Source organism: Hibiscus syriacus, unplaced genomic scaffold (assembly GCF_006381635.1).
Source record: "Hibiscus syriacus cultivar Baekdansim isolate YM2019G1 unplaced genomic scaffold, ASM638163v2 tig00112226_pilon, whole genome shotgun sequence".
NCBI lineage: Eukaryota > Viridiplantae > Streptophyta > Magnoliopsida > Malvales > Malvaceae > Hibiscus > Hibiscus syriacus.
Window position 1 is genome coordinate 170,680 of NW_024063274.1, and position 26,169 is coordinate 196,848.

Consider the following 26,169-nt stretch of genomic DNA (forward strand, 5'->3'; position numbering starts at 1 on the left):
ATTTTAGAACTTTGAGATTTTCTTTTACATTTCATTATTGTTATTTTTATTGTTCTCCCGATTTTAAAGTTTTGTATTGACTAATCCGGACCGACCCACGTCGCACACTTGGTTTTAATGAGTGAGCCTCTCATTAGGATTTATACATAGACAATGACTCGAATTCGAGACCTTACTTAAACGATTGCTAATCACTTGAATCAACCCTTACTTAAATGACAGTTCAACTCAATTGGTAGAGCACAAGGTTTTTAATCTTGGGGTCGTGGGATCGAGTCCCACGGAGGGCATTTCATAATTCGGATGTCTCCTACGGAAGCTGCTCTCAATCTGATGTTGGGGATAGCCTACTATCCTACCTCCCCCTTACCCCATTATATGAGAATAAAGTTCAGCTAATTTTTATAAAAATTCAATTTTCTAATATTTATTAATTATTACACTTAACGACGTAAGATTAGGGCATGGAATTTTTAACGAAAAACGGAGTAAAATAATATAATAACGAAGTGAACGTATAAGATTCTTAAAGAGCCAAATAAATAATTGCAGAAGGCATATATTAAACTTTAAATTAAATTATATATAAAATATTTGATTGAAAGAATCTTGAAGATCATAATCACGCATTTTCCTTGTCGTTTTTGGGCGGAGAAAACTAGGAAAGGAGGGGACAAAAAAACAAAAGCACGTGGTGGTTCGCCATGAAAGAAAAGGAACATGGTGGCGGACAATATATTTATATAATCATGAGTAAATTACAAATCTGGTAACTGAACTTTAGTCTCTTTCATGTTTCACTCACTATACTTTAAATCTTTTCAATTCTCACTGAACTTAATACAATAAGTTTTTGATCACTCGGCCGTTAAATAGCTAACGAAGTTAAAATTGATTGTTATATAGATGCAAAATGATGTTGTTTTGGAGAAAATTTGTGTTTTTTTAAAATAACATAATTTTTAATGTTGTTAACTATTTAACGACGGATTGACCAAAATAGGAGAGAGAGAGAATAACATTTAGTGATAAAAAAACTCAATGTTAGGCCTGTAAATGAACTGAACGTTCAGCGAACCGTTCATGAACCGTGCGGCAGGAAGTTCGTTTATGTGCGTTTATTTATTAAATGAACGAAAATGAACAAGATTTTGTGTTCGTTTAATTAAATGAACGAACATGAACATATGTCTCGTTCGTTCATTTACGTTCGTGAACGTTCGATTATGTTCGTTCGGTTAGGTTCGTTTATGTTCATTCATTTATGTTTAACTCAATCTTCTTAAATCAATTTTGGTGACCAATTTGTAAGTATCTTAAAAATATTAATTAATCTGATATTCTGATGATCATCTCCATAATTAACCCAATTTTTTGGAGATTAAATCTAATATGTTAACCCGCGAGGCACCTCGCACCTATATTCATTTTCCCCTTTTTTTCCCAAACCCTAATATTCACTGGAGAGTTGAGACGATCGCTGAAAACTTCAAAACAAGTTATATTATAGTGCAATCTGAAGTTTACATGTATGTTTTCATCTCTTTCTCTGTTTTATTTGGCTTAATAGTTGATATGTAAAGTTATTGCGGGTATCTTCACATCTAAAACTCAAGAAAACATCATACTTCTTTCTAAAAATAGATGGGAAGATAAAGGTAACAATCGGAAGTATATGAGCATCAATAAAGAGAAAAATATAATAGAATTTGCTAGAAAACAAAACAAAGGTTTCTATGCAATTTCTGAAAAAGAGTGTAATAGCGGAAGTAATGGGTTTTTCAGGAAGAACCCATTAATAAGTAGAAAATACACTTTGACAATGAACTTTTGTTTTCATAGTTTTTGTGTGACCTTTAGTTGTGGAGTAGACTTTAGGTACGTTAAAATTTTAAATGGTGGTTTAGCAATAATATCAGTTACGATATGTAGCATCGAAGGGATTTCGGATCTATATTATTGCCTTGTAGTCCAATTTGTACCGTTCGAAATCTTCATGCTGTTAAATTTTATACTCTGCCAACGGAAAGGATAATTATTAACAAACTTCACTAAAGTCTGACATTGATGTCACAAAACTTTTAGTCGGCGAATTTCTTAGAATAACATAGATTTGGTTGATTTGCATTGTCGACTATTTTCATGAAAGAACAATGGAAGGTAGGGTCTCCAACGTTTATGTTCGTGTTCATTTATGTTCGTGTTCGTTTATGTTCGTGTTCGTTTATGTCCGTTTATTTATTAAATGAACGAACATGAATAAGTTATATTCCTTAATAAACGAACATGAACACAAAAAAATCTGTTCGTTTATGTTCGTGTTCGTTTATGTTCGTTTATTTATTAAATGAACGAACATGAACATACCTCCGTTCGTGTGCGTTCGGTTCGTTTACAGGCCTACTCAATGTATTAAGTTCAGTGAGAAAATTAATTTTTTTTTAAATTTAGTGGATAAAATAGGAGATTGAGTAAAATTCAATGATGAAATTTGTAATCTACCCTAAAAATATTTAAAGTTAAATAAGTAAATGTGTTATGAATTAATATTATTCAACAAGAGGTCATTTGTCTTATTAGTTTAGTCTAAATAATTTTTTGAAAAAGTCTAAATTCAAGTTTAGTAGGCGAGAAAAGAAAAAAATGAAGAAATAGACAAAGAACTGTCCTTATATGATATGAAAAAAAGGAACACTCTTCCAATATTAACCCTATAGTCTAAGTCCAAAGATAGTAAACTCACAAAATGGGCGAAGACTGAACACAGTGGCGTAACTTGGTGATAAAATTTGAGTAGACCAACTTAAAACTTTAAAATATTTGCAAATTTAAATAAAATTTTCAAAAATTTTGAAGGGTTTAATCTATATTTTTCAAAAATATTTGGGTCTAATTAAAAATTTGAAAAACTTAATAAGAATTTTTTATAAAATTATGAAAGGGGGTTTAATTAAGAACATTAAAAATTTTAAAGTTTGCTCAAATTTTTTTAAAAATTTGGGGACCAAATTAAACTCTTTGAAAATCTAAAGAGTCTAATTATAATTTTATAAATTTTGGGGTCCATGGCCCCACTAACCTTGTCTATGTTCTGCCACACCGCCACTGTGAAGACTGAAGACTTAATAATTTTATAAATACAAATTGGACTTTTGTGTATGTAATAATTTAGAATTTTGGGGTAAAATCTCAAGTGTGAAAGTCTTAATATACTATTAAGGAAAAACGTTAGTGGTTTTGTTATTATTATTTTAATAAAATTGGTAAAAAAATACTTAAAATATTATTATTGGGTGCTTTACTGATTTTGTTAACATTTCTAGTAAAACGCTATCTAAAATATTATTTTTTCTACTGTTTTTATTATTATTGGACACTTTACCGGAAATGTTAAAAAAATAATGTTTTAGGTAGAAATAATAATTTTTAGGTAGAAATAATAATATTTTAGGTAATTTTTTATCGGTTTTGTTAAAAAACTAATAACAAAACCGGTAACGTATTTCCTTAGCCGTATATTAAACCTACAATATGGTAGAACTTTCCGAATTTTGGACATAAATTTCGTATAGGAATGAGTATGGTTTGGGTAACATATTTTTATTCGATTCAAATTTGATTCGAGTATTTTACCTCTTTATTTATAGTTTGATTCGGTTCGATTTAAGAAGGATTAACCCTATCCAAAAAACTAGTACTAGATTTTTGGAGTAAAAAATTATTTACTTTCTCTTTTACACAAAACAACTTAACATATTTTTAATATTCATATTATAATATATTTACTATAATAATTTAATTTTTGTATAATATAAATTTAATAATACGAAAAACAAACTGATACGATATATTATATAAATTTAGAAAATGGGTCAAATCAGATGGGTTTAGACTTTCGGTTTTTTTGGGCCACTAGGTCGGGCAAAAAATTTGGTCCAATAGGCAAGTTCGAAATTTATTTTGTAATATATGACAAATGTTATAGTATAGGGAAAACTCATAATATCGACATGAAGAGTTTATCCAAATAATATTTTTTTATTCACTAGTTACTTCGATTTGACTTCAATAAAATATAATTTTTATTAGAATTTATCACATCGTGATGAAAAATATGAATAAAAAATATATTTTATTGAAAGTCATTATGTCAACGTGACGAGTTACAAACCACTGTAATAAATCTCGTAGATCTCTAAATAATTTGTTTTGTGTTGTATTGGGTTAAATAATTAACCCACCTATGATATTGGGCTAATTTTACCTTAGACCTTCAATGTTTGGAGCCAAATTCGAACTCTTAATTTAAAAATGTAATATCTTGTCCAAATTCAAGTTTTGGGGTCTAGTATTTGTGTCCAAGTTCACTAAAATGTTGGACTTGTATGGATAGCCCTATACTTGAATTGGTGTCATGCTCATCCCTAGATTTCACCCTCACGACTATAATTAAGTTGTAGTTGTCGCACGAATCGAGCGACATCAATGGTAAATGAAGTATTGCTAATTCTTTGAAGTTTCGAGTTCGAGCATCAAGAATGTTAGGAGTGTGAACGTGCAATGTCAAATGGTTGAGAGTTATCTTTAAATACTACCTTATACTTACATCAGATTAATATAAAAAAAAACGTGGGCAATAAGTTGAAAGTAAGGCATTTATAATTATGTTTTAATTAAATTAATTGATTAGTTAATTAGATATTAGATAGATTAACAATTGGATTTTTTTTAAATTTCGATTTTCAATTATTTTTTCAATTAATATAATATTAATTATTTCAAATTGATATCTAATTAAATTAAAGGTAAACTACGCGTTTAGTATTTAAATTATAATTTTAATCTGTTTTAGTAACCACGTTAAAAACTTAACGGACGAACTCACCCTTTGTCACGTCTACAATCATCGGCCGTCGCATTTGTCGGTTGATGAAATCTAAACTCTCCAGCTCGCAAGTTTTCGATCCCCTGAATACGATTCGACCTCCGTTTTATTGGAAAATGTCTCAATCTCCCAAAATCGACGATATACTCTACGATTTCTTCATCCTCTGATCTCCATGGTCAATCGTCTAATGAATTTGAAACTGGACTATGTTGATCGACTCGTCATTCTCTCACGATCCATGTTCAGATTGGTGTCTGTCCATCAGAGTTTGAAACTAGACTAAATGTTAGATATGATTTTGAAAAGATAAAAGTTAAATACTAAAACTGACCAAAACTGATAATTTAGGTATTAAACACTTAGTTTACCCTTAAACTAACCGTTTGAAAACACGTAATTGGAAGTAAAAGAAATGAAGTGGTGATAGACGCATAACATGCATGGCCACGTCAAGGAAGCTGTATAAGCATGCATGCAGCTAACTAATTATACCAGAAAATGAACTAAGGGTAACTATACTTTTGGTAACAGAACTTTACTCTCTTTTATCATCATAGATTGAATTTTTATTATTATTTTCAAAAATTAGTCGTACTACAACAAAGACTCCTTCACCCTATATAAAGGAGGTTCTTCTCACCATTGCAATGACATCTTTTTTTGAATACAATACATTGAGAGTTTATCTTTGTAAGTGTTGACTACTTATACCTTCGAAGTTGCTTTTCATTATGTTCTTTTCAAGTTATTTGTGAGAGAGATCTTCACATTCTGGTTTGTCTCTTCATTGCGATTAGGAGGGCTGGTTAGAGTCATTTATCGAGTTTGCATTTTCATTGCGATTAGGAAGATTCGATCGGACAATTATCCATATATTTCCATCTTCCACAACTCTATCATCATCTTATTCCATTCAAATTCTTCCTCTTGTCTTCATCGAGTCTAGAGCTTTCTAGGTTTGATTCCTCAACGAGAGCAACATTCTATCATTCGTTGCAGCTTCTCTATAAAAAAAAGGTGTGACTTGGAAAGTTTGGACTTCATCGGCCGACGAATGGACAGTCGACGACTGTAGACATGATGTCCAACGAGCCCGTATGTTAAATTTTTATAGGCGGCAACTAAAATGAAACAAAAACTAAACGTTAGACATGATTTTTTAAAAACTAAAAGCTCGGATACTAAAACAGATCAAAACTAATAGTTTAAGTATTAAACCCTAATTTACCTTTTCTAAGTTTATTCAGGAGTATTTTTGTCCCATTAAATCGAATACGATTATAAATATAAAAAATTCTCTCATTCAATATTTAATGTTTTGAAGTCCTATACTTTATTTAATCTAAAATAATTTCATACTGATTGATATAAATCCTTAATTATTTGATTAATTATTTATTCAAATGAAATTGATAAAGTTACATTTAAGCCACTTATATCATCAATTTGTTATAATTGAATCATCGACTCTAATTAAGATTTTCGTTTCGATTGGATTATTAACACAAGTTTACGACTCGACTATCAAATTATAATAAATGACAATGTAATGATTGGCAAAGTATTTCGTAAAGCATCTCATTAGACAAAACATCATTAATATCATTGTCTCTTCATTATGATCTGGTAAGTGATGATGACTTTGATTACAAGGTATTATAACAACATATATCATGGAGTCTTAAGCTCCTTGAGCATGTCATTCAACAAGGATTACCATAATCTGCAATACATTTCTGCAAAATGGTGAGTTCAAAACAGATGCAACACGTATTGTTTCATGGCATGTATATACATATGGTGGAAGATGTCTTGGGTTAAAGCTAAGACATTAGTTATGTGATTGCAGGTCGTGTTTTCGCCGGCCGGAAATTCCGGCACACTCGGCTATCCATACCGAGGTTTCCCAGTGGCATATTCCTTCCATGATGATTGAAGTTAGTGTTGAACATTGATCCAAAGAAGCAAGCAAAATGATCACGCTAATGCCATCAGAACAACCCGTGACCCTAGTCCCTAGTTCTGTCTAGTTATATGATTATGCTGCAATGCAAGAATAAGTAATGCTTGCAATATATATGTATATATGTAGCTTGAACAATCAGTTTAGTCTCATCGTTAACTATCTGAACATCGCTTAATGGAAATAACAATGAAAACGGTAAAAGAATACACACATCATTCCATGTCAAGTTCATGCACAGGGCGCATCAATAAGCTGTCCGATTCGACCTGATCCGGTTTCTTTGAGCTCGAAAGGACCCCGAATATTACGCAACTGGAAACCGTGATCAAAATTGCGTGAAGAGCAAACAAGAGATTCACAAGAGCCACGCCCCTCAACCCATCTTCTTCGAGCTCACAATGGACATCGGCATCGGGGCTACGAGGCAAAAGCTCCAGTTTCTTACAACCTCTCGGAACAAACGCATCGGTGTACAGACACAAACCGGCTTGCAACAGCCAGGTGCCTTTGAAAACCAATCCGAAAGACAAGAAGAACTCGGCGAAAAAGGCTGTTCTTTTGACAGACAAAACCAAGCAACAACCGGCACAGAGGAGGGTCAAACGAGCGAGCAATTCGTATACGACGGTCCCCAGGCCGGTGACACCGACGCCGATGAAGGAATACTCGACGAGGAAGGCCATACCGGCGTAGGCAAAGAAGAAAGCCTCGTTGAAAAGGGAATGGTCGAGATTGTCGTAAATAACAAAGAAAACGATGAGTACCCAGAAGAGGGAGAGGCTGGAGAACTGCTGGAAGAAGGAGAAACGGTACGTGGAGTGGCCGGAAAGGGAGGAGAAAATGAATATCTCGGCGAATGAAGCGAGGGGTAAGGCGACGGCAAGGATGTAAAGATCCAGGTTTTTCCATTTGGGGTTGGAGAAATACCATGGTTTTGATTTGAACAAAGATGGGTTTTTGAGGAGGAGGGAGGAGGAACAGAGGAAGCGGCGGATTCCGATTGGGGCAAAGAAGAGAGTTGCTAAGAAATGGGTTTCTAGAGAAGCCATTTTTTCTTCTTCTCTGTGTTTTCTGCGATGAATTGCTGATCTTCGATTGGGGTTGCAAAGGTAAGTCCTTTTGGTTTGGCCTGAACAGCGGAGCTGACTTTTTCAATTTCCTTTTCCTCTTATAATTGTAAATATTTAAAAGGGTAAACTACATGCTTACTCATTAAACTTTACTTATCTCCTATTTTACTCATAGTACTTTCAGTTTTTTCAATTTGCTCACTGAACTTTAGACTAAACTTTTTTTGTCATTCTACCGTTAAATAATTAACGGCATTATGACATGGGAACTTGTAATAAAAAAATGTAGTTTTGAAGCATTAAAAATCAAATCTGGATCAAATTAACATCGTTTTGGTCTAAATAAAAAATTAAATTTCTTTTTTTTTAATTTTATCTCTTTATCTTTCACCCTTTCCCTCATCTCTCTCAAAATCATGAATCATTCTATTTACCTCATTTTCTACTCCCATTTTCTTTCTGCAACATGAACCACCCCAACCCCGATCCCTATTTCTCTCCTCCTATTTACTCCACTTCTCTCCTCCCTTCACCATTACAGTTAAAAAAAATGAAGGTAAAGCTCTTAATTTTTTTTTAACTTTCTTTTGCTTTTTCTCTCTTCTATTATTTCTGATTTTCCTTTTTTTTACTTCTCACCATCACCATTTCTCTATTTATGATTTACCCTATTTCTCTTTATTTTTGGATGCTTGTTGTGTTTTAGTGTATGTTTTAAGTTTATTGGCTAAGATTGTTGTGTTTTTGATGTTGGTATAGATGTTAAAGTTGAAAACAATTATGTTGAAATTGAGATAGTGGGTTTGATAGTGATGGTTTGAGTTTCCAATGGAACTTCAGATATCTGATTTTGGTCTTTGAAAGTGGTTACCTGATCAATGGACTTATCACATTGTCTCTAAAGTGGAAGGCACATTTGGGTGTATAATTCCGAATCCCGCTTGATTTCCGAGCCTAAAATTTGTCGCCCTTCGTAAAAATTTTAGACATATTTCTTGTCATGGCAGTTGCCTTCCTCCCGAGCTCTTCATGGACGACGTGGTAAACGAAAAAACCGACGTCTATGCTTTCGGAGTAATGCTTTTGGAACTCATTACCGGGAGGCAAGCCCTCGATAGCTCGCAGAAAAGCCTTGTTATGTGGGTAGGTTTCTTGAATTTTACTCTGCTATCATGTCCGGTATCCCGAGTATTCCCGATGATTCAACTTCGTCATACGAGATCTTGCAGGCAATGCCTTTGATCAGAGCGAATAAGATCAACGAACTCGTCGATCCAACACTAGGGGATGACTACGACCTCGATCAGTTGAACCTTCTTGTAGCTTCTATTTGCATACATCAGTCCGCAGCGAACCGACCTCGAATGCGACAGGCATTTCCTCTCTTTGCATAGAAAATATCTTCCCGAAGCATTAAGAACTTTGAGCTTTAACGTTGCATTTAACTGTAGGTTGTGTACACTCTCGAGGGCGATCTCGACAGCCTGGAGAAGCTGAAGCAACTCGAAAACGACGAAGTTTTTGACGATTTACTCGAAGAAGATCCATGATATCGGATAAGAATACAACACGGCGTAGTGTTCGAATTACTTGACAGACAAATTTTTAATTTTTTTAAATTCATGCATTGCGTTTAGTTTTTATTTCATTTTAGTACTTACCGTTAAAAAAATTAACCCTTTTAGTACCTAAACTTTCATCTGTTTCAAACTTAACGTTAAAGTTTGAATGTGTGTACTAAAATGAAACAAAAACTAAAGTTTTTAATGACGGGATACTAAAATGAAACAAAAAAAAACTAAATCTTTAGTGTGATTTTAAAAAACTTGAAAATTTAAGTACTAAAATGAATCAAAATTAATAGTTTAAATACTAAACACGTAATTTATCCAAAATACTAAACACGTTTTTGGTAAATTTCCTATCTATTTTGGAGTAATGAATGTTTAATAAAAACCATGGACCCAACTCACCCACTTGCTTCATTTGTTAAAGACCACTCTCACATGTATATGATAATGAATGTGTGATAACTCAATTTTGATTGAATTATATTATTTAAATGTATGTTATTTTATGATTTATTATTGATAAGAGATCGGTTTTATTTAAATAATAATTATATCTAACTTATTAAGTATCTTTAATGATAAAAATATATTTTTTGTTTAAAAGTTTCGGATTTGTCCAACTATATTTACGTAACGTGTAGAATGATTAAAAAGGGTAAAATACTTTATTGAATAATTTAACTATTAAAAGTTACAAAATAGTCACTCAACTATTTATTATGTTTTAAACTCGTTATTTTTCGTTATAAAATTCATGGTTATTTAACCTGAACATTAACATGATGACTGTGATACGATAGTCTTTTGAGATTCTGAGATCATATTTTATTATATCACACTCAACAAGTTAGCGTTCAGCTTCGAGTACCATCAATTTTTTAGCATAAAAGTCGAGTTTGGAACATAATAAATAGATAAATAACTATTTGTTACTTTCTAGTAACCGAGAGACTTAACAAAACAACACTCTATAGATCATTTTATAACTTTTAATAGTCGAATAACTTAATAAAATAGTATTATATAGTCATATGTAATTTGTGTACTTTACCCTAAAAAATTCTAAATTATTATTAACTTATAATTATCGTATCCTATTCAACCAAAAAAAGTCATTTTATTAAAAGTGACGTGGCGACTATAGAAAGCGAGTAAAATATTTACATGTAATCGCAAGAGAGTAGAAATGAAAGACGAGACATCGCGGCAAAGGAAAAGAAGGCAAGGCTGTCTTTCAGACAGTTTCTCACCTTCCCAAGTTATTGACCCCGACCAGACCATTTTATCAACTCCTCAATTATTACCTCTTTTTATTACGTCTAATATCAACTTTGATCACTTTATTTAGCAAAACATTCATTTCTTTGTCTGTTTTACTTTCTTATTAGCTTGATCATTCTTCTTTTAATATGTCACCATCGTCAACCCTTCACCAATTCTCATTGGGTTTCTTGTGAGCTTGTCCAAGAATTACCAATGCAAGCAACTGAAGCAGAAGCTGGAGCTTTCAGCAATGGAGTTTCTGAGGATTCTTCTCAGGTTCTTCTTTTCCCTTTATATATATTTACGGTTTTGTAGACAAGTTATGTTTTTGCTTGATTTTCCAGAGATGGGTTTCTAATGTTCATTTATTAGTACTTTGTTTGATGATCTCTCATGCTGTGTTTGGGTTTATGGGTTTGATGTTTTTGATTTCGTTTGTGTTTCTTGTAATGTTGAAATTCTTGTGTAGGATTTGCTAAAGCAATTGCTTGAAATCGTACTGTGGTTTCAAGGTCCTTTTCGGTGCCCGGACGAAATATTGTTATAGTGAGATCCGCATCTTTCGATACTCGTAAAGAGAATGTCCCCTGCAGATAACAGTGATGGTATGTAGTGGTAAATACATTAATGACTAATTTTCTATTTTTTTCATCCCTATTATTCGAGTACCCTTTTAGTGTCATTGCTTCAACTCGTGTTAGTCGGACTTGGATGTAAGTGCTGGATACAAGTATAGTATTTGTCCGGCACCGATATGTTTGGCCTTTTAAGGGTTTTCTATGTATTTTGATGGTCCTTGGGAGTATCATATCCTAGTAACCATGTCCAGATATATGTCGTACACGCGTGTGAATTCAAATACATGACCATGCAAATTGGTCTGAAGTTGAAATTCTGTGTTTTTTAACTTTTGACTTCATTATTGTTGGTTTATTTGTCCCGAGTTTTGAGGCCGGTTTTTCTATTCCTGCGAATGTGCAGATATCAATCCTGTTCCTGCAGAAACTGATGAGGAGGAGATTCCGGAAGAGGAAGCTGTGTGCAGAATCTGTTTTGATGAATGTGATGATCAGAACACACTCAAAATGGAATGCAGCTGCAAAGGTACCCTACAGCTTGTACACGAAGCATGCGCCATTAAATGGTTTAGTACGAGGGGAAACAAAAACTGTGAGGTATGCGGACAAGAAGTGAGGAACTTACCTGTAACTCTGCTACGGGTGCCTACTACGGCTCGAAGGGGTAATAGACAGAACGTTAATCCACAGAGTTTTCCATCAGAAACTGTGAGGTAGTACCAGCTTCTTATCTTGCATCTAATAACAGTTGATCTTGAACTATGACACTTTGATAATGAATTTGAATCTAACGGCATGCTCTTCGAATACTTTCTTGAATTAGATCTTTGTTTAATATATCGAGCACTGTTTTCTTTCATTTAGATCTCTATGTCAAGCTCACCGCCGAGCATGTCGACAATATGGTGTTAATAATTATCTATGTTAGTCTGACTTGAGAACTGTCTGTTTTCTTGTTTTAACTTAAATGCGTACTTCAATTATGCAGTGCCTGGCAGGATTTTGTGGTTCTCGTGTTGATTAGCACGATATGCTATTTCTTCTTCCTTGAGCAACTACTGGTATGCTTTTGTTCCTTTATCAGAAATTTGAACTGGAAATGATCTTGTTATTTTGCTAAATTGTAATGTTACCAAAGTGAAATGACCATCCAACTCAGTTGGTAGAGCACAAGGTTCTTAACCTTGAGGTTGTTGGATCGAGTCTCACGGAGGGCATTTCATAATTCGGAGGTCTCTTACGGAAGCTGCTCTCAACCTGGTGTTGGGGATAGCCTACTATCTTATCTTCCTTACCTCATATATATGGGAAAAAGGGACAGTCATTTTTAATATTACCAAAGTCAATGAAGTCATTTAATGGTTCAATTAGTTCATAAGCATGGAAGAGCAAAAAGTGTCAGGCCAACTCTATGTTATTCAGACTCGGATTATATCTACAATATCCATATTCTAATGTGTCGGGTTTTGGTGCACTTCAATCGGAGCAACATTGGACCAACATGTGGCTAAAACCATATATTATTAATCATACTTATCTATATTGCTCATATTCGGGTGTAGTGTAGATTGTAGAACGAATGTGCTAGGCACGGGTATGTTAGAATTTTTGTTAAATTTTCCCATGCTTTTTGGGGTCTTTAGAGGGTTATATCCTTGTGTCTAATATGTATCCGGACATGCGTACTTAGATAAAAATGACAAGTAAGAATAACATATCCTATGTGGATTTGATAACATTGATTTCATGCCTTGTGATTTGGTAGATTCAGGAAATGAAGAGAGAAGCAAATATGATTGCCGCGCCATTTGCATTTGCCCTAGGCCTCTTAGCATCCATCTTTGCAGTTCTCTTAGGTATGGCCGAGCCTCAAACTTTACATTTCTTTATTAGTTGCGGTTTGTCTTAACATTGATTTGTTTCGGCTTGCACATTTGCAGCAATCAAGGAGTATATATGGACGTATGCAGCTCTCGAGTTTGCAATCGTCACGTTAACTGTTCATCTATTGTATGATGTGGTGAGCAATAATTTAAAAGCATCAACTTCTTCTCGTAAGCAATTCGCATGAACGGTATCGATAGAAATGCTTTTTTTAAAATGCTTCGTAGCGGAATATGTACTGAAATGCATCCTGAAACCGGAACTCAACGGGCTGTTCTCAGAAACCTTTTGATGTCTTTCTGCAGGTCCATATGAAGGCTGTTTTCGCTATACTGATTTCTGGAACGGTAAGTTTCGGGACAGCTATGGCACTCAACTCATTGTATATTTACTGTCTTGGTTGGCGAGCTCAAGTTGCCGGAAATTCAAGCCCGGTGTGATTCAATCTAATGACTGCGGTCTTAAATGTAGATATACGTTCGTAGCGGTTGTCTTGTAGTTTCTACTGATAAAAATGGCCTCACAACACCAGGGTTTTTTTTTTTTACAATTATATAATAATTATTTTCTGTGGTATGTTTAAACGAAGAGTGTGTGTACTTTTCATATGAAAATAATGCAAGTTTTTATCTTGTTTCGTACAAGCTAAAACACATTCAGTTTTGTCAGTTTCGAGTGAATCGGATTCGGATAATAAACCACACTTTCCAGGAACGGAACTCAAACCATCAAAGTGAAAGCAATCCAATGTAGACGATTAAGAGTGAGAGACAGGAAACAAGTAAATTACACAGAACACGATGATGATGATGATGCATTAATGTTAGTATAATGAAACGAGTAGTTACGCAATAAGATGGTGATGATCATACATGAATGCCAATAGCATGAAACCCTTTGTATAAAGCCGAAAGCAGGATTGACTCGGAGATACATACACGACACAAACCATACGAGTCCGATAGTCGGACTTGCCGATAAGACCGATGAGATAGATATCCACACAAACCTAGTAAGTTTTCCCCACAGACAGGACCAACAATGATATGGCAAAACTAAGACCATCTTCCCAACATCTATTGTAGCAGGAAACTAAAAAAACTAAATACATAGATTAACATGCTGCCTACATTGTTTTTGCCTGCGGATTACCTGTATGAATTCTCCAAATTGATTAACTACTCTCGATCCATTCTTTTAACTGTGTTCTTCCTTCAACCATGTAACTGAAGCATTTGGTTTCGAACCATAGGACAAGCAACAACAGTCAAAGTTAGAGAAATGCATTAACTCTTATTTCCTGTGCGTATATATGAAGACTGGCAATGATGGATGGTTTATCTTTGAAGTCATCTTCTTTTCCGGTGACAGCCCTTAAATCGATAAATGATGCCTTTGCCTGGAAGAGCATAATGACATGGATTAGTATTTAGGTAGCATCAGTCATTTGTACCATCAAAGCTACCCATTGTGTTTCCTCGTTTTCTCTCCCTCCAGTTCTCACCCCATACTTTGGCCTAATGGCTAGGCAGTGCATTAAAATATATACCAATCATCTTTCAGGGAGCTAAAAATGGTGTTAAGGAAATCAGTAACGAAAAATAGTTTGTCCAACAAAGATTATTCTACCTGCATTATAGTTCTTCAAATCTCAAAAATCTTACTAAAAGGTATTAACTTTTAATGGCCTCTTAAAAACCTCTATATAAGGAGGTGGTGTTATACCAAAGTTGACCCAAGCAGCTTCATCACACATAACTCAGAAATAGTGCTACGAACTCGGTGCAATTTACTATGTGATTCACTCTTTAAGTTGACGGACCAACGCAAGAGCTAGAGGAATGCAAGTATCACGAAAACCAAAAGATGGGCACCCTTACCATGTAAATGATCCTCCAATGACCCTAAAGGCATAAACTCATAGACAAGGAGGCGTTGGTCCCCATCGGCACAATAACCAATCAGGTTGACAAGGTTCGAGTGGTGTAAGAGGCTAAGCATGAGAACTTCAACAAGAAATTCTCTATTCCCCTGAAGGCCATTTCTATCAAGCTGTTTGACGGCAACTACCTGCATATGAGCATATTTAACATCACTCGGATCCCAAGACTATAATAAAAGCAAGCAACTTAAGTACAATCCCATAAAATAAGGAAATGTTAAAAACACACAGAAATTGGCATTTGTTTCAAGGCTGTTACAGACCTGTCCTGTACTCTCCAAACGACCTTTGTAAACACGTCCAAAACCACCTTCTCCCAACAGACACTCCTGCCTAAAGTTCTCGTGGCAGCAGCAAGCTCCCGAAATGTAAATGTTTGGGCCGCAATATTTTCTGTCGGTCCATTTTTAGATACTGCAGGTTCCTTTTTAGAATCAGTAGCACTCTGGGATTTTGATTTGTCTGTTCAAATAAGTGAATCAGAAACACCAGACAAGAAGAAGATATCTAGAATTACAATTAAAGGAGCACAACAAAACTTAAATGCTGAATTCCCATAATTGAGACCATAAAGAGTAAAAGAGAGTATAAATGCTATAAAACTGAGTCATCCGGAAACAGAGATGGACCTTTTATAACTTGAGAATTTTGCACTGTTATACAGTTCGTCGATAGATTCAAATACTTAAACTTGTCTCTCTCGTCCTAACAAAATCAACCACAATTATGAAGTCCTATATGATTGTATACAATTCAAAATTTATAACTTCGACCTTGGGATTAACATCAAAATGAAATGAGAAACCTCTATAAACCCTTCACTACACTCTTGCATCATTTGCAGGAACATTCCAGTTCTCACTTAAAATGCATTTACTAGCATTATTCTAGCTTAACATAACAGTTATGGATGAACAAGAAATTAAATCAAAATAAGAAAACCTATGTATCAAAACTAAAAGCAGATCTCTCAAACTATTCCTTAGGCCCTCCAGCTAGGGTAAAATTCAAACAAGTATACCAACAAAACCAACACTCAAAGCTAAAAATATAGATAAATCCATAAGCCATATAATTCAATCAAATACCCCAAAAAAACCATAAGTTCATCAAATCAAGCTACCAACATATTCAAACAGCTGATCAAAAACCAACAATTTCATATCAACAGAAGTAAAATTGGGCTAAAAGAATGAAATTGATTTACCCAAACTAACTCTATTAACATGATGAGACTGTCCAACAGAGCCATCTTTAGCTGAATCCTTCTTGCCCAGTTCTTTAATGGAGCCCCCACCATTAGTCTCTTCCTTGTTTGATGATCCAAAACAAGGAAAACACCCACCCCCACCCATAATCGAAATCCAAGAAGGAAACCTAGATTTAAAAACCCAATCTTTAACAGAATTCTTCAAGAATTACTCCACAGCATCCTCACTTTCACCCCTTTTCAAAAATCACTAATTTTCCCTTGAGAAAAATCCACACTTTACCAAGTGTTTACCCCCTTGAAATCCCTACCTTCCTTAAGCTCCACTTTCTACGATCTCAAGTGCACGTCGAAGACAAAGATCGCATCACTCCGGACAGATCTACAAGTGGAAGAACAAAGAAAACGCTTATGTTGTTTAAGAACTAAGAATAAGAGACGGTATTCGATCCAAAAAGGGGGGAAAAATACGGTAATAATATATATACAGGCTTTTTTACTCAAAAATCACTACATGTCAGACACTCCTTAACTAAAGTTAATCGATCTAACACTTATTTGTACATGAACGTAGGTATAGCGCGGATCAACAACTGAGTCATCTTTGGGTTTTCGTTCGAGCTGACGGTACTCGACAAATATACGGTTCACCATCCATGTATTGGTAAATTTACATGTAACGAAAGGTACGGATATTATTTGCGCCTTCTTATAAATACCCGTCACTCCCTCTTAATTATCACCCTCTTAATTATCACATATTCCATACTCCTTTTCTATAAATACCCCTTGTACAACTCTAAGATACATTTAAAAACACTTTCCTTCTTCTTTTTACCATTCATTCTCGCAAGTTTCAAATGGGTTATGTTATTGTGTTTATAAGTTAAATTTTTATTATATTATAATCATTATATAATTTATTATTTTATTATGTTTTATTGTACTAATTTCTTTTATGTTTTGCGGTTATAAAATGGATGTAAGTTGTTGTATTTATATATGAATCATATCTCGAGTCATTTTATCGATACAATAATAATTTTAAATTGTGTCTGTTAATTATTATGAATGTTTTATTTATTTAATTTTTAGTAATAGTTTATATTTTAATTTGTATATTATTTATTTAATTAGGGAATGATCATATATTAGATCAATTTATTCATAACGCTAAGTTAGATATATCGAATTGTGTCTGGTCGTATTTAACTGAGGTTGGATTCATCTTCATAGCTAGATATGAAATGTATTGTAACATTAAATTCAACCTTATTTCTGCACTGGTCGAGAGGTGGAGACCAGAGACACACTCCATCTACCGTGTGGGAAGTGCACTATTATGCTAGATGATGTTTTCTTACATTTAGGGCTTCCGATAAATGGAGATGTTATTTCTAGTGTAGCATATGGTGATTAACATTCATTGTGCAAAGAGTATCTTGGAGGTATCCCGTCTAATTTCAACGGTGGTCAAATACCGTTATTATGGTTGGCTACAAATTTTCGACAGTTGAACAATGACTGTTCCGAGGAACATGCTAAAATATTTGTCCGGACTTGCATATTACGACTTATAGGAGGGATCTTGATACCCGATAAATCTTGCAATCAAGTTTATTATATGTAGTTACGTCATCTCAGTAGATTTTCAAGTTTACCGGCTCATTCAGTTGGGATCCGCGATTTTGGCACTGATTATCAAAAAAATGCTATCGACGATTCTTCTACAATCATGGGCGTGGTATCGATGCCCTTTTTATATTCGATGAAAAACTCATTAGTATTCATGTTATTATTGAGGTAATTTCAATACTAAGTCCGTATATAGTTTTTTAAGTATATAAAATTTTTTTACATTGAATAGTTGATCATGTATAAAGAATGATCATCTTAATATACCAGACGAATAGGAAGAAATTCAGCTTCTCATAGATCAAAAGGCTAGTACACGGGTATGTATTTAAATTTTATTACTTACATTTAATTATTATTATATAATTAAAATATTAATTTAATAAAAATCATATATATATATATATATATATATATATATATATATATATATATATATATATATATATATATATATGTTTTAATGGACTCCTTACGCTATTGAAGAAATGAGGCATTGCATCCCAACTCACTTGAGTGGCCTATTGTCGAGTGGCATCCCACTAATCGCATGGTGTGCCAATTTGGTTTCGTACAATCTATTACTGAAGCACCTAGGAATCTCGACAATTTGCATAATATCGATAGATGGGGCAAAAAAAGTCACATGGTTGATGAAACACAACGAGTGGGTAATGATCTAAGAGGATCGATGTGGACGTATTCTCAATAGGAGCCGATTTATGTGGATCATTATCGGTTGCAGATGACTATTATCAGTGGTTCAACACGAACGAGAATTTGTTCATACTTTCCGAGGAAGACGAGGCGGGAGCATTCATCGGCATCGAGAAAAGCGTCCACCGTTACATCATCATCGTCCCTCAACTCATAGGACGAAGAGCAGGCGCTTCCGATTCACCCTCAGCTGTAGCACCAAAACCATCACATCAATCATCGTCTACACCGATTTACATTCCGCAGTCGTTTCAAATGAGGATACAACAGATTCAGATGGCACCGCAGATGTTTCAGATTCCACCACAGTCGATTCAGAGGCCACACTGCATGGTTTTATGACACCTCTTGGCGGATATTATAGTTTCATTCTTGTAGATTCAGCGTGGGTCGAAGAGGTTTTTCTGGTGGAGATGAGGTTTCTCTGTGATGCCATATTTAGGTCGAACAATCTGGTAGTTGAATGCATTCCACTTGAACTTGAAGGCATTGTGTCATACAGGTTTTGAACTGAGTGTTGTGTCGCAAGAATCTCAACATTGAGGTTGAAGAAGGTCGTAGTTGAATGCCTCCCCATGGAACTAGAAGGCATCATGTCAAATGGGTACTGAACAAATTGTTGTGTCGATGGAATCCTCACATTCAAGTCAAAGAAATTGACAGATGAATGACTTTCCCTTGAACTGGAAGCGATGTTGCCATACGGATTGTTCGTGGAGCCACCTCGATAAAGATCGTAACAAGTTGATGATGAATGTCTCCCCATTGAACTTGATGAGATGATACCAGGATGTGTTTCCCATTAATGAGTTAAAATCATTACACATTACTTGAGTTAGGCTGTCAACTTGATCAACTTGTTGAGCCAACCCATAGTGGGAGCATAATGACATACCACGAACCGCAAACACTCAACAAGTATGACATACATTTGTGTATCAGCATCTGAATTTTGATTCTGAGAATCAATCATCATAGCAACATCGTCGTCGTTGAAGAGTTTGAACGTTGTATAAGTTAACGAAAATACTACAGTTAGAAATCTGTACTGAAGTGAGGATAATCTTCTAGTACTTCCAATATGAACCTTCCTTGAAATTTTAGTGATCAGCTCCTCAAGAGTGATGTTTCTCTTGAAAGATATACTGACAGAATGATTTGATGCAAAGACAACGCCTGTTTCATCTTCTCAAATTTCCCTATCATGGTAAAAAATAGCTAAAGTACGCCTCATTTTGAGAGTTTGAAAGATTGAGTCTTATATCTGCAAAAATAATAACTGAAATACGTCTAATTAAATAAATAGTATACAAATTAAAATATAAACTAATGTTAAAAATTAAAAAAATCACAGTAAATTAAATAACATAATTTAATATTGTTACCGTATTGGTAAAATCTCGAGAGTTAATCACCTCTTCCATTTTACAACCGCAAAAAGTAATACCAAATAGTTAGTACAAAAAATTTTGGTCAAATAAATATAATATAATAAAAATAATTTTACATTTTAAGAACTATAACAAAATCTACTTAGTTTGATAGAATGAATTGATAGAAGGAAAAATGTGAAAGTATTTTGGTGTGGTTTGATGTTTGCATTCGAGAGTATTATAAGAGAGGGGGTGGGTGAGTCGTCGAACTCGGGTAACAATGGAGTACCCAATAATGGAAGGCGTGGATGGTGATCCGCTTTCCGTCGCGTGTCAGGTTTACCATGAAGACACGGATGGTGAACGACTTTTTTGCCGCGTGGCGCCAGCTCAGAGGAAAACCTAAGGAAGGCGCGGATGGTGATCCGCGCTTTACTCTTGTGGTGCCAGCTCGGAAGAAAACCCAAGGAAGGCACGCTTGATGATCCGCACCTTCCGTCCATGTCAGCAAATAGGTGTTAGATCGATAAATTTTAGTCAATAGGTGTCTGACAGATAATTATTGATTCTTTGGGTAAAACGCCATATTATGTATCACTAATTAATTATCTGAAGATTAAAAATAAATAATTAATCGTGAATATATTAGAATAGATATAAAAGAATATTCAAATTTAAAAAAAGGATAATTAGTTATCCACTAACTTGTTAGTGACTAGTCGACATATTTATTTTATAATAAATCAAAAAGCATACAAAATTTAACATATAAGAATTAAACCGTAATTAAAATATAAACTAATGTTAAAAATTAAAAAAATCACAGTAAATTAAATAACATAATTTAATATTGTTACCGTATTGGTAAAATGTCTCGAGAGTTAATCACCTCTTCCATTTTACAACCGCAAAAAGTAATACCAAATAGTTAGTACAAAATTTGGTCAAATAAATATAATATAATAAAAATAATTTTACATTTTAAGAACTATAACAAAATCTACTTAGTTTGATAGAATGAATTGATAGAAGGAAAAATGTGAAAGTAATTTTGGTGTGGTTTGATGTTTGCATTCGAGAGTATTTATAAGAGAGGGGGTGGGTGAGTCGTCGAACTCGGGTAACAATGGAGTACCCGAATAATGGAAGGCGTGGATGGTGATCCACGCTTTCCGTCGCGTGTCAGGTTTACCATGAAGACACGGATGGTGAACGACTTTTTTGCCGCGTGGCGCCGGCTCAGAGGAAAACCTAAGGAAGGCGCGGATGGTGATCCACGCTTTACTCTTGTGGCGTCAGCTCGGAAGAAAACCCAAGGAAGGCACGCTTGATAATCCGCACCTTCCGTCCATGTCAGCAAATAGGTGTTAGATTGATAAATTTTAGTCAATAGGTGTCTGACATATAATTATTGATTATTAGGGTAAAAATGTCCATATTATGTATCCACTAATTAATTATCCGAAGATTAAAAATAAAATAATTAATCGATGAATATATTAGAATAGATATAAAAGAATATTCAAATTTAAAAAAAAGGATAATTAGTTATCCACTAACTTTGTTAGTGACTAGTCGACATATTTATTTTATAAATAAATCAAAAAGCATTACAAAATTTTAACATATAAGAATTAAACCGTAGGGTCATATTTATATAGTTAAAAAATTATTTGTCAACTCGAACTCAAAAAAATGTGTAAAATTTATAAAACTTGTTAATCATAAAAAAAATCATAACAGTAAATATATTAATTTATAATTTACTAGTTATTTATATATAATTATTTTATAACTTTTGATAAATTTAATAATTATTTTATAATTTTTAAAAATTTATCTTAGTTGTATCATAGGAAAATAAATAACAAGTTTTTTTTTATATTTATAAAATGATTAATGAAAATAACATACATACACATGAAATTAACGTCCTAAATAAGAGCATTTTCCTATTTTCTGCTGAAAAATTACAGTAAAAAATAATTCACATATATCATAATAAATAATGTACCAAACAATGTCGAGCATGTCCATTTTCACAACATGATTATGTATGTATCTACGCCATGACGTTTCCTTGAGAGTTCGTTCATAAATTATTTTCTTCACATCCACCCTAGATAAAACGTGGGGTTGTGGCAACAAGGCGGCAATCAAGTTCCTTTCTAGGCTGAATCCGAAACAGACCCGATATCGAACCTAAAATCCGAGAATGATGTTGAGGGAAGAATGCTAAGGATCCTATATGTTTGTTTCCTCCACGAACAAATGCCATGGACTCGGAAAACTGGATGAGTTTGACTCGGCTATCCGTAAATGTGGTTCCTCGGTGGTTATTCAATAGCATGGTCTATAGGGTTTTGCTGAAGTTTTTACGGTTTGGTCACCGGCTTATTTGAGATGAAAGATATATCCCTATGAAAGTTACAAGAAAATAGATAATGATGGAACCGTGACCTCGATCGAAAAAAACAGGATTGAGGTGGTTGCTCCTTTCTCTTAGCTTGAATCATGTGGCTCACTGTCTTTGTCGCTGCCACCGCCAGTAGAAGGGGCAGAACTCCAACTGGTCTGCTGTGTGCTTGAATGAGGAACAGGTGCACCTTCGGAGAAAACCGGACCAACCAATTCACTTGACGCGCTCACCGATGATGAAATTATGGCTGGAGCAGAGTCCTTGCTAGACCCTGGAAGAACTTCGGGTCGTAAATCCGAAGATGAGGATGAAGGAGCTAGAGTGCCTATTGTGGATCCAACAGGATAGGGGGCAACAGGCATATCAGCAAGAGGAGACGCAGATGGACTGTAACTTAACATTCCCATAGGATGGTCGAACCTGCAAGCCGCTCCAAACTTGCACACTCCACGTTGCGAGTAGTGAGTGCAAGGTGGTGCACCCTGATAGAAAACACACACGAAATGAGATGAGCAGACGAACAATGGCTTATGAGGAAACAACTCAACATATGTCACACAGCTAATGTACTGAAAAGAAACAATAGAATAAAACATAATCAAAAATTCATGTAACGAGATGATAGCATGTCCTAATGTTAACCAGCCCGATTTAAAAAACATCGGAAGAATGAAACCAAGAAAGAAAGCTAATACACCAGGACCAAAGCAACAGATTCCGTTATAGCTTCATCAAAATTTTGCAGTTTTCAGCTACAAATATATGAATTACATTAACATGAATAACCTCAGAAAATCCAGCAAACACATTCCCTTTCATCAAACTTTGCTCTATCTGCCGTATATGTAACCAAAACAGGTTTTCCTGGAACAAGTTCAAGTTCAGGACTCCAAGAATTGGGATAAGATGATGTTCGCCATGCTAGGCACCAATGTATTACAATATCGAGTGGAAACAAATAGTTGAACTGTGTCCCATAGAAGGATATTGAGAATGAGGTTTACTTGCTAAAAGTTAAAACATACCAGACGACAAGCTTCTAGTTATGTGAATGAACAAAAGACATTAGTTTTGAGTCTTTTGACAGATCTTACATGCTTCTTATTCAAAACTGTATGTCTGGTTTCAACAGATATGCATTGTCACCTTTCCAACAGAGTTTTCGGTTTTCTACAGAAAAAGAAACCCTGACCACAGGGAAAACTCTCTACACATTTTACTATGTCTAGTTGCATGTTGGAACATGCAAAAGCAACTTCGATAGATGCCAAAGAAAAACAGAAACATAATCAACTGCTGCAAAAGCAATTGAGAATCATTGACCGGTACCATGTACCAAACATTACCAAACTTAAATCCAATCTTGCATAAAGCATCATAATATTTCTAGGACAATTAATGAAATGCTTACGGGGCGAAGTGGAAGACCGAGAGGGCTGAGGATGACATCTGCTTTTGGTGCAAACACTTCTGGTGGATGATGATATCTACAGGAGGACCCATATTTGCAACGACCGGTCTTCATATAATACTGACATTCTGGTTGCCCAGGTCTATCTGGAAAAGACTCCTCCTGAATGCTACTTGAAGGCCGAAAACCGGATGGTACAAATTGATAAGATCCAGTATAGGCAAGTGCTGAAGGAGATAATGGTGTTGCCCCAAAAGTTGAGCTTGATCGAGCAGTGGGTTGGGTACCAGGATTGGCAGGTGCCTGCATCAAGTGCATTGAGAACTACAAACATAAAAATTTAACAGTATACTCAAATGTTGAGGGAACTGAATAAACACCTACCAGATACGGATTCCAACTTGGAACACCGGGGGAAAGTAGCAAAGGACCATAGGGCCCTTGCACATAGGAGCCTGGCATCAGGGGAGGCCTTGCCATTACAGCTCCATATTGTTGAGAGGAAGGGCCAGATGGTGACTGCACTGTGGAATACATACTTGGAGCAGGAACTGGTATAGGTGCAGACGCAACTTGTGAAGCTGGAGATGGTGCTGGAACCTGCATAGCTGGCGGTGCAGGATGATGGTATGCAGGATGATGGAATTTACATGTTGCACCAAATTTACATCGTCCAGTCTTCACATAGTACGAACACTCCTTTTCACCCTATTCTAAGGATTGATCAATTATTACGCAAACTTACCGATACATATCTAAAGTTCATATTAATGTCAGCTGATACAAACCGGGCGTAATGGATATCCAAAATAATTCAGTGGCACAGAGCTACCTCCCAGCTTAAGATGATGGTATTTACAGGAAGCACCGAATTTGCAAGCTCCCGTCCATAAAATACTACAAATCAATGAAAAACAAAGCCATAAACAACGTAAAACCAAAATTCTAACCTTTAAACAAAAAAAAAAAGAAGTGACATTAACTTGCCTTTATCTACAAGAATTAAGCAACCAAAGTTATTGCATACTATTTCGGCATACATATCTCGAATTTGTCAAACAATCTAAACAAAAAGTACCTGACAAACTGGCTGGCTGCTCTCTCGGATACTCTCCGACAGTGCCTCTGCCAATCCCATAACCTAAGACAATTATCACCACGACATTTCTTTCACCAATCAAAACATATGATCATCAAATTTGTGCTAAAATTTTGATTCCCAATTACACTATTGCAGACACAGAAAAGAAAACTTAGCATCTTAACCCTAAAATTCAAAATCATCGTGATCAAACAAAAAAAAAGAACACAGATAATTCAATCAATAATATGTATTACCCCAAACGTTCACGTGGATGATTGAACCGACAATTAGAACCATAGCCACAAAACCCAGTCCTCAAATAGTAAATACAATCAGCTTCGTCGGGTCGTTCGGGTATGATTCCGACCCTCCCTCTAATCCAAATCTCCAAACCGGCTCTACATCTCAAACGAAACCCCGTATCAGATCGTACATTATCAAATAAATAAATAAGCGAACTAATTCAAAAAACCCCAAATCCGAAAACGATAATTTCATGAGTACTCTTTACCTTCGAGCCCCGTTTCGGATCCCGGAGCAGTCCATTCCGGTTGGGGATTGGACTCTGGGTCCCGCTCCATTACACGTACAACAACCAAAACCCTGTCTGTACTCCGATCAAATGGCAGCGTATGTCTAATTTTCTATATGAAAACGAAAAAAAAAAGAGAAAATGGCAAACTTCCGTTAGGACCTCTTTTCCTCTTTCTTACACAAACAAGAAAAAAAAACAGTTTTTTCTGCTGTTTTCTCTAAATTTTCTTTCACTTTCTCTCTCAGCTTCAGTTTTTCGGAGTAATTTGCGCCAAATAGATGTGGAGGAAAATAATAAAATAAATTGAAAATTATTTGACAAAAAGGCACTTAAGTCCTTATACTTTAAAAAAAAAAGTTTGACATTCGTCCCTTTTTTCTCAATGTAACCCTTAAATTTCAAGAAAAATTTTAAGTAATTCTTTAATCAACGGATTTCGTTGTTGATTAACAAAGTCTTATTTTTAACTGACGTGACATATTAACTTGTCCACCTCACCAGATTAAGCTAATTAAACGCTGATTGTGTTTAAGGTGAGCGAAAAAAAAAAAGAAAACCTTAAAAAACAAAAAAAGTTTTAAACACGTTTTTTTATGTTTAAAAACTTTAAATTCATGTTTTCC

The 26,169-nt window shown here is 34.8% G+C and overlaps 4 protein-coding genes and 1 long non-coding RNA gene across 5 annotated transcripts; 2 read left to right on the top strand and 3 right to left on the bottom strand.

The window, feature by feature from the left end:
* Positions 1–7,066: 7,066 nt before the first annotated feature.
* LOC120176076 lies at positions 7,067–7,903 on the bottom strand. Its single transcript, XM_039182587.1, has one exon. The coding sequence runs from the start codon at positions 7,901–7,903 to the stop codon at positions 7,067–7,069; it is 837 nt and encodes a 278-aa protein (XP_039038518.1).
* An 857-nt stretch (positions 7,904–8,760) lies between these two features.
* On the top strand, positions 8,761–9,293 carry LOC120176094. The gene is made up of 3 exons (XR_005521294.1): positions 8,761–8,844; positions 8,932–9,067; positions 9,154–9,293. It is a non-coding gene; the product is annotated as an uncharacterized LOC120176094 (long non-coding RNA).
* Positions 9,294–11,242: 1,949 nt separating this feature from the next.
* LOC120176091 lies at positions 11,243–13,700 on the top strand. The gene is made up of 6 exons (XM_039182595.1): positions 11,243–11,363; positions 11,740–12,049; positions 12,325–12,397; positions 13,102–13,192; positions 13,277–13,356; positions 13,526–13,700. The coding sequence occupies exons 1-6, from the start codon at positions 11,339–11,341 to the stop codon at positions 13,658–13,660; spliced, it is 714 nt and encodes a 237-aa protein (XP_039038526.1). The 5' UTR covers positions 11,243–11,338; the 3' UTR covers positions 13,661–13,700.
* Positions 13,701–15,072: 1,372 nt separating this feature from the next.
* Positions 15,073–16,980, bottom strand: LOC120176096 (serine/threonine-protein kinase PBL27-like). Its single transcript, XM_039182598.1, has 3 exons — positions 16,370–16,980; positions 15,426–15,624; positions 15,073–15,290 (listed from the first exon to the last, which is right to left on the bottom strand). Exons 1-3 carry the CDS (start codon positions 16,515–16,517, stop codon positions 15,287–15,289), a joined length of 351 nt encoding a protein of 116 aa, XP_039038529.1. The 5' UTR covers positions 16,518–16,980; the 3' UTR covers positions 15,073–15,286.
* Positions 16,981–22,551: 5,571 nt separating this feature from the next.
* LOC120176077 (zinc finger CCCH domain-containing protein 34-like) lies at positions 22,552–25,592 on the bottom strand. Its single transcript, XM_039182588.1, has 7 exons — positions 25,516–25,592; positions 25,266–25,409; positions 25,006–25,068; positions 24,716–24,824; positions 24,312–24,635; positions 23,928–24,230; positions 22,552–22,998 (listed from the first exon to the last, which is right to left on the bottom strand). Exons 1-7 carry the CDS (start codon positions 25,590–25,592, stop codon positions 22,600–22,602), a joined length of 1,419 nt encoding a protein of 472 aa, XP_039038519.1. The 3' UTR covers positions 22,552–22,599.
* Positions 25,593–26,169: the final 577 nt, after the last annotated feature.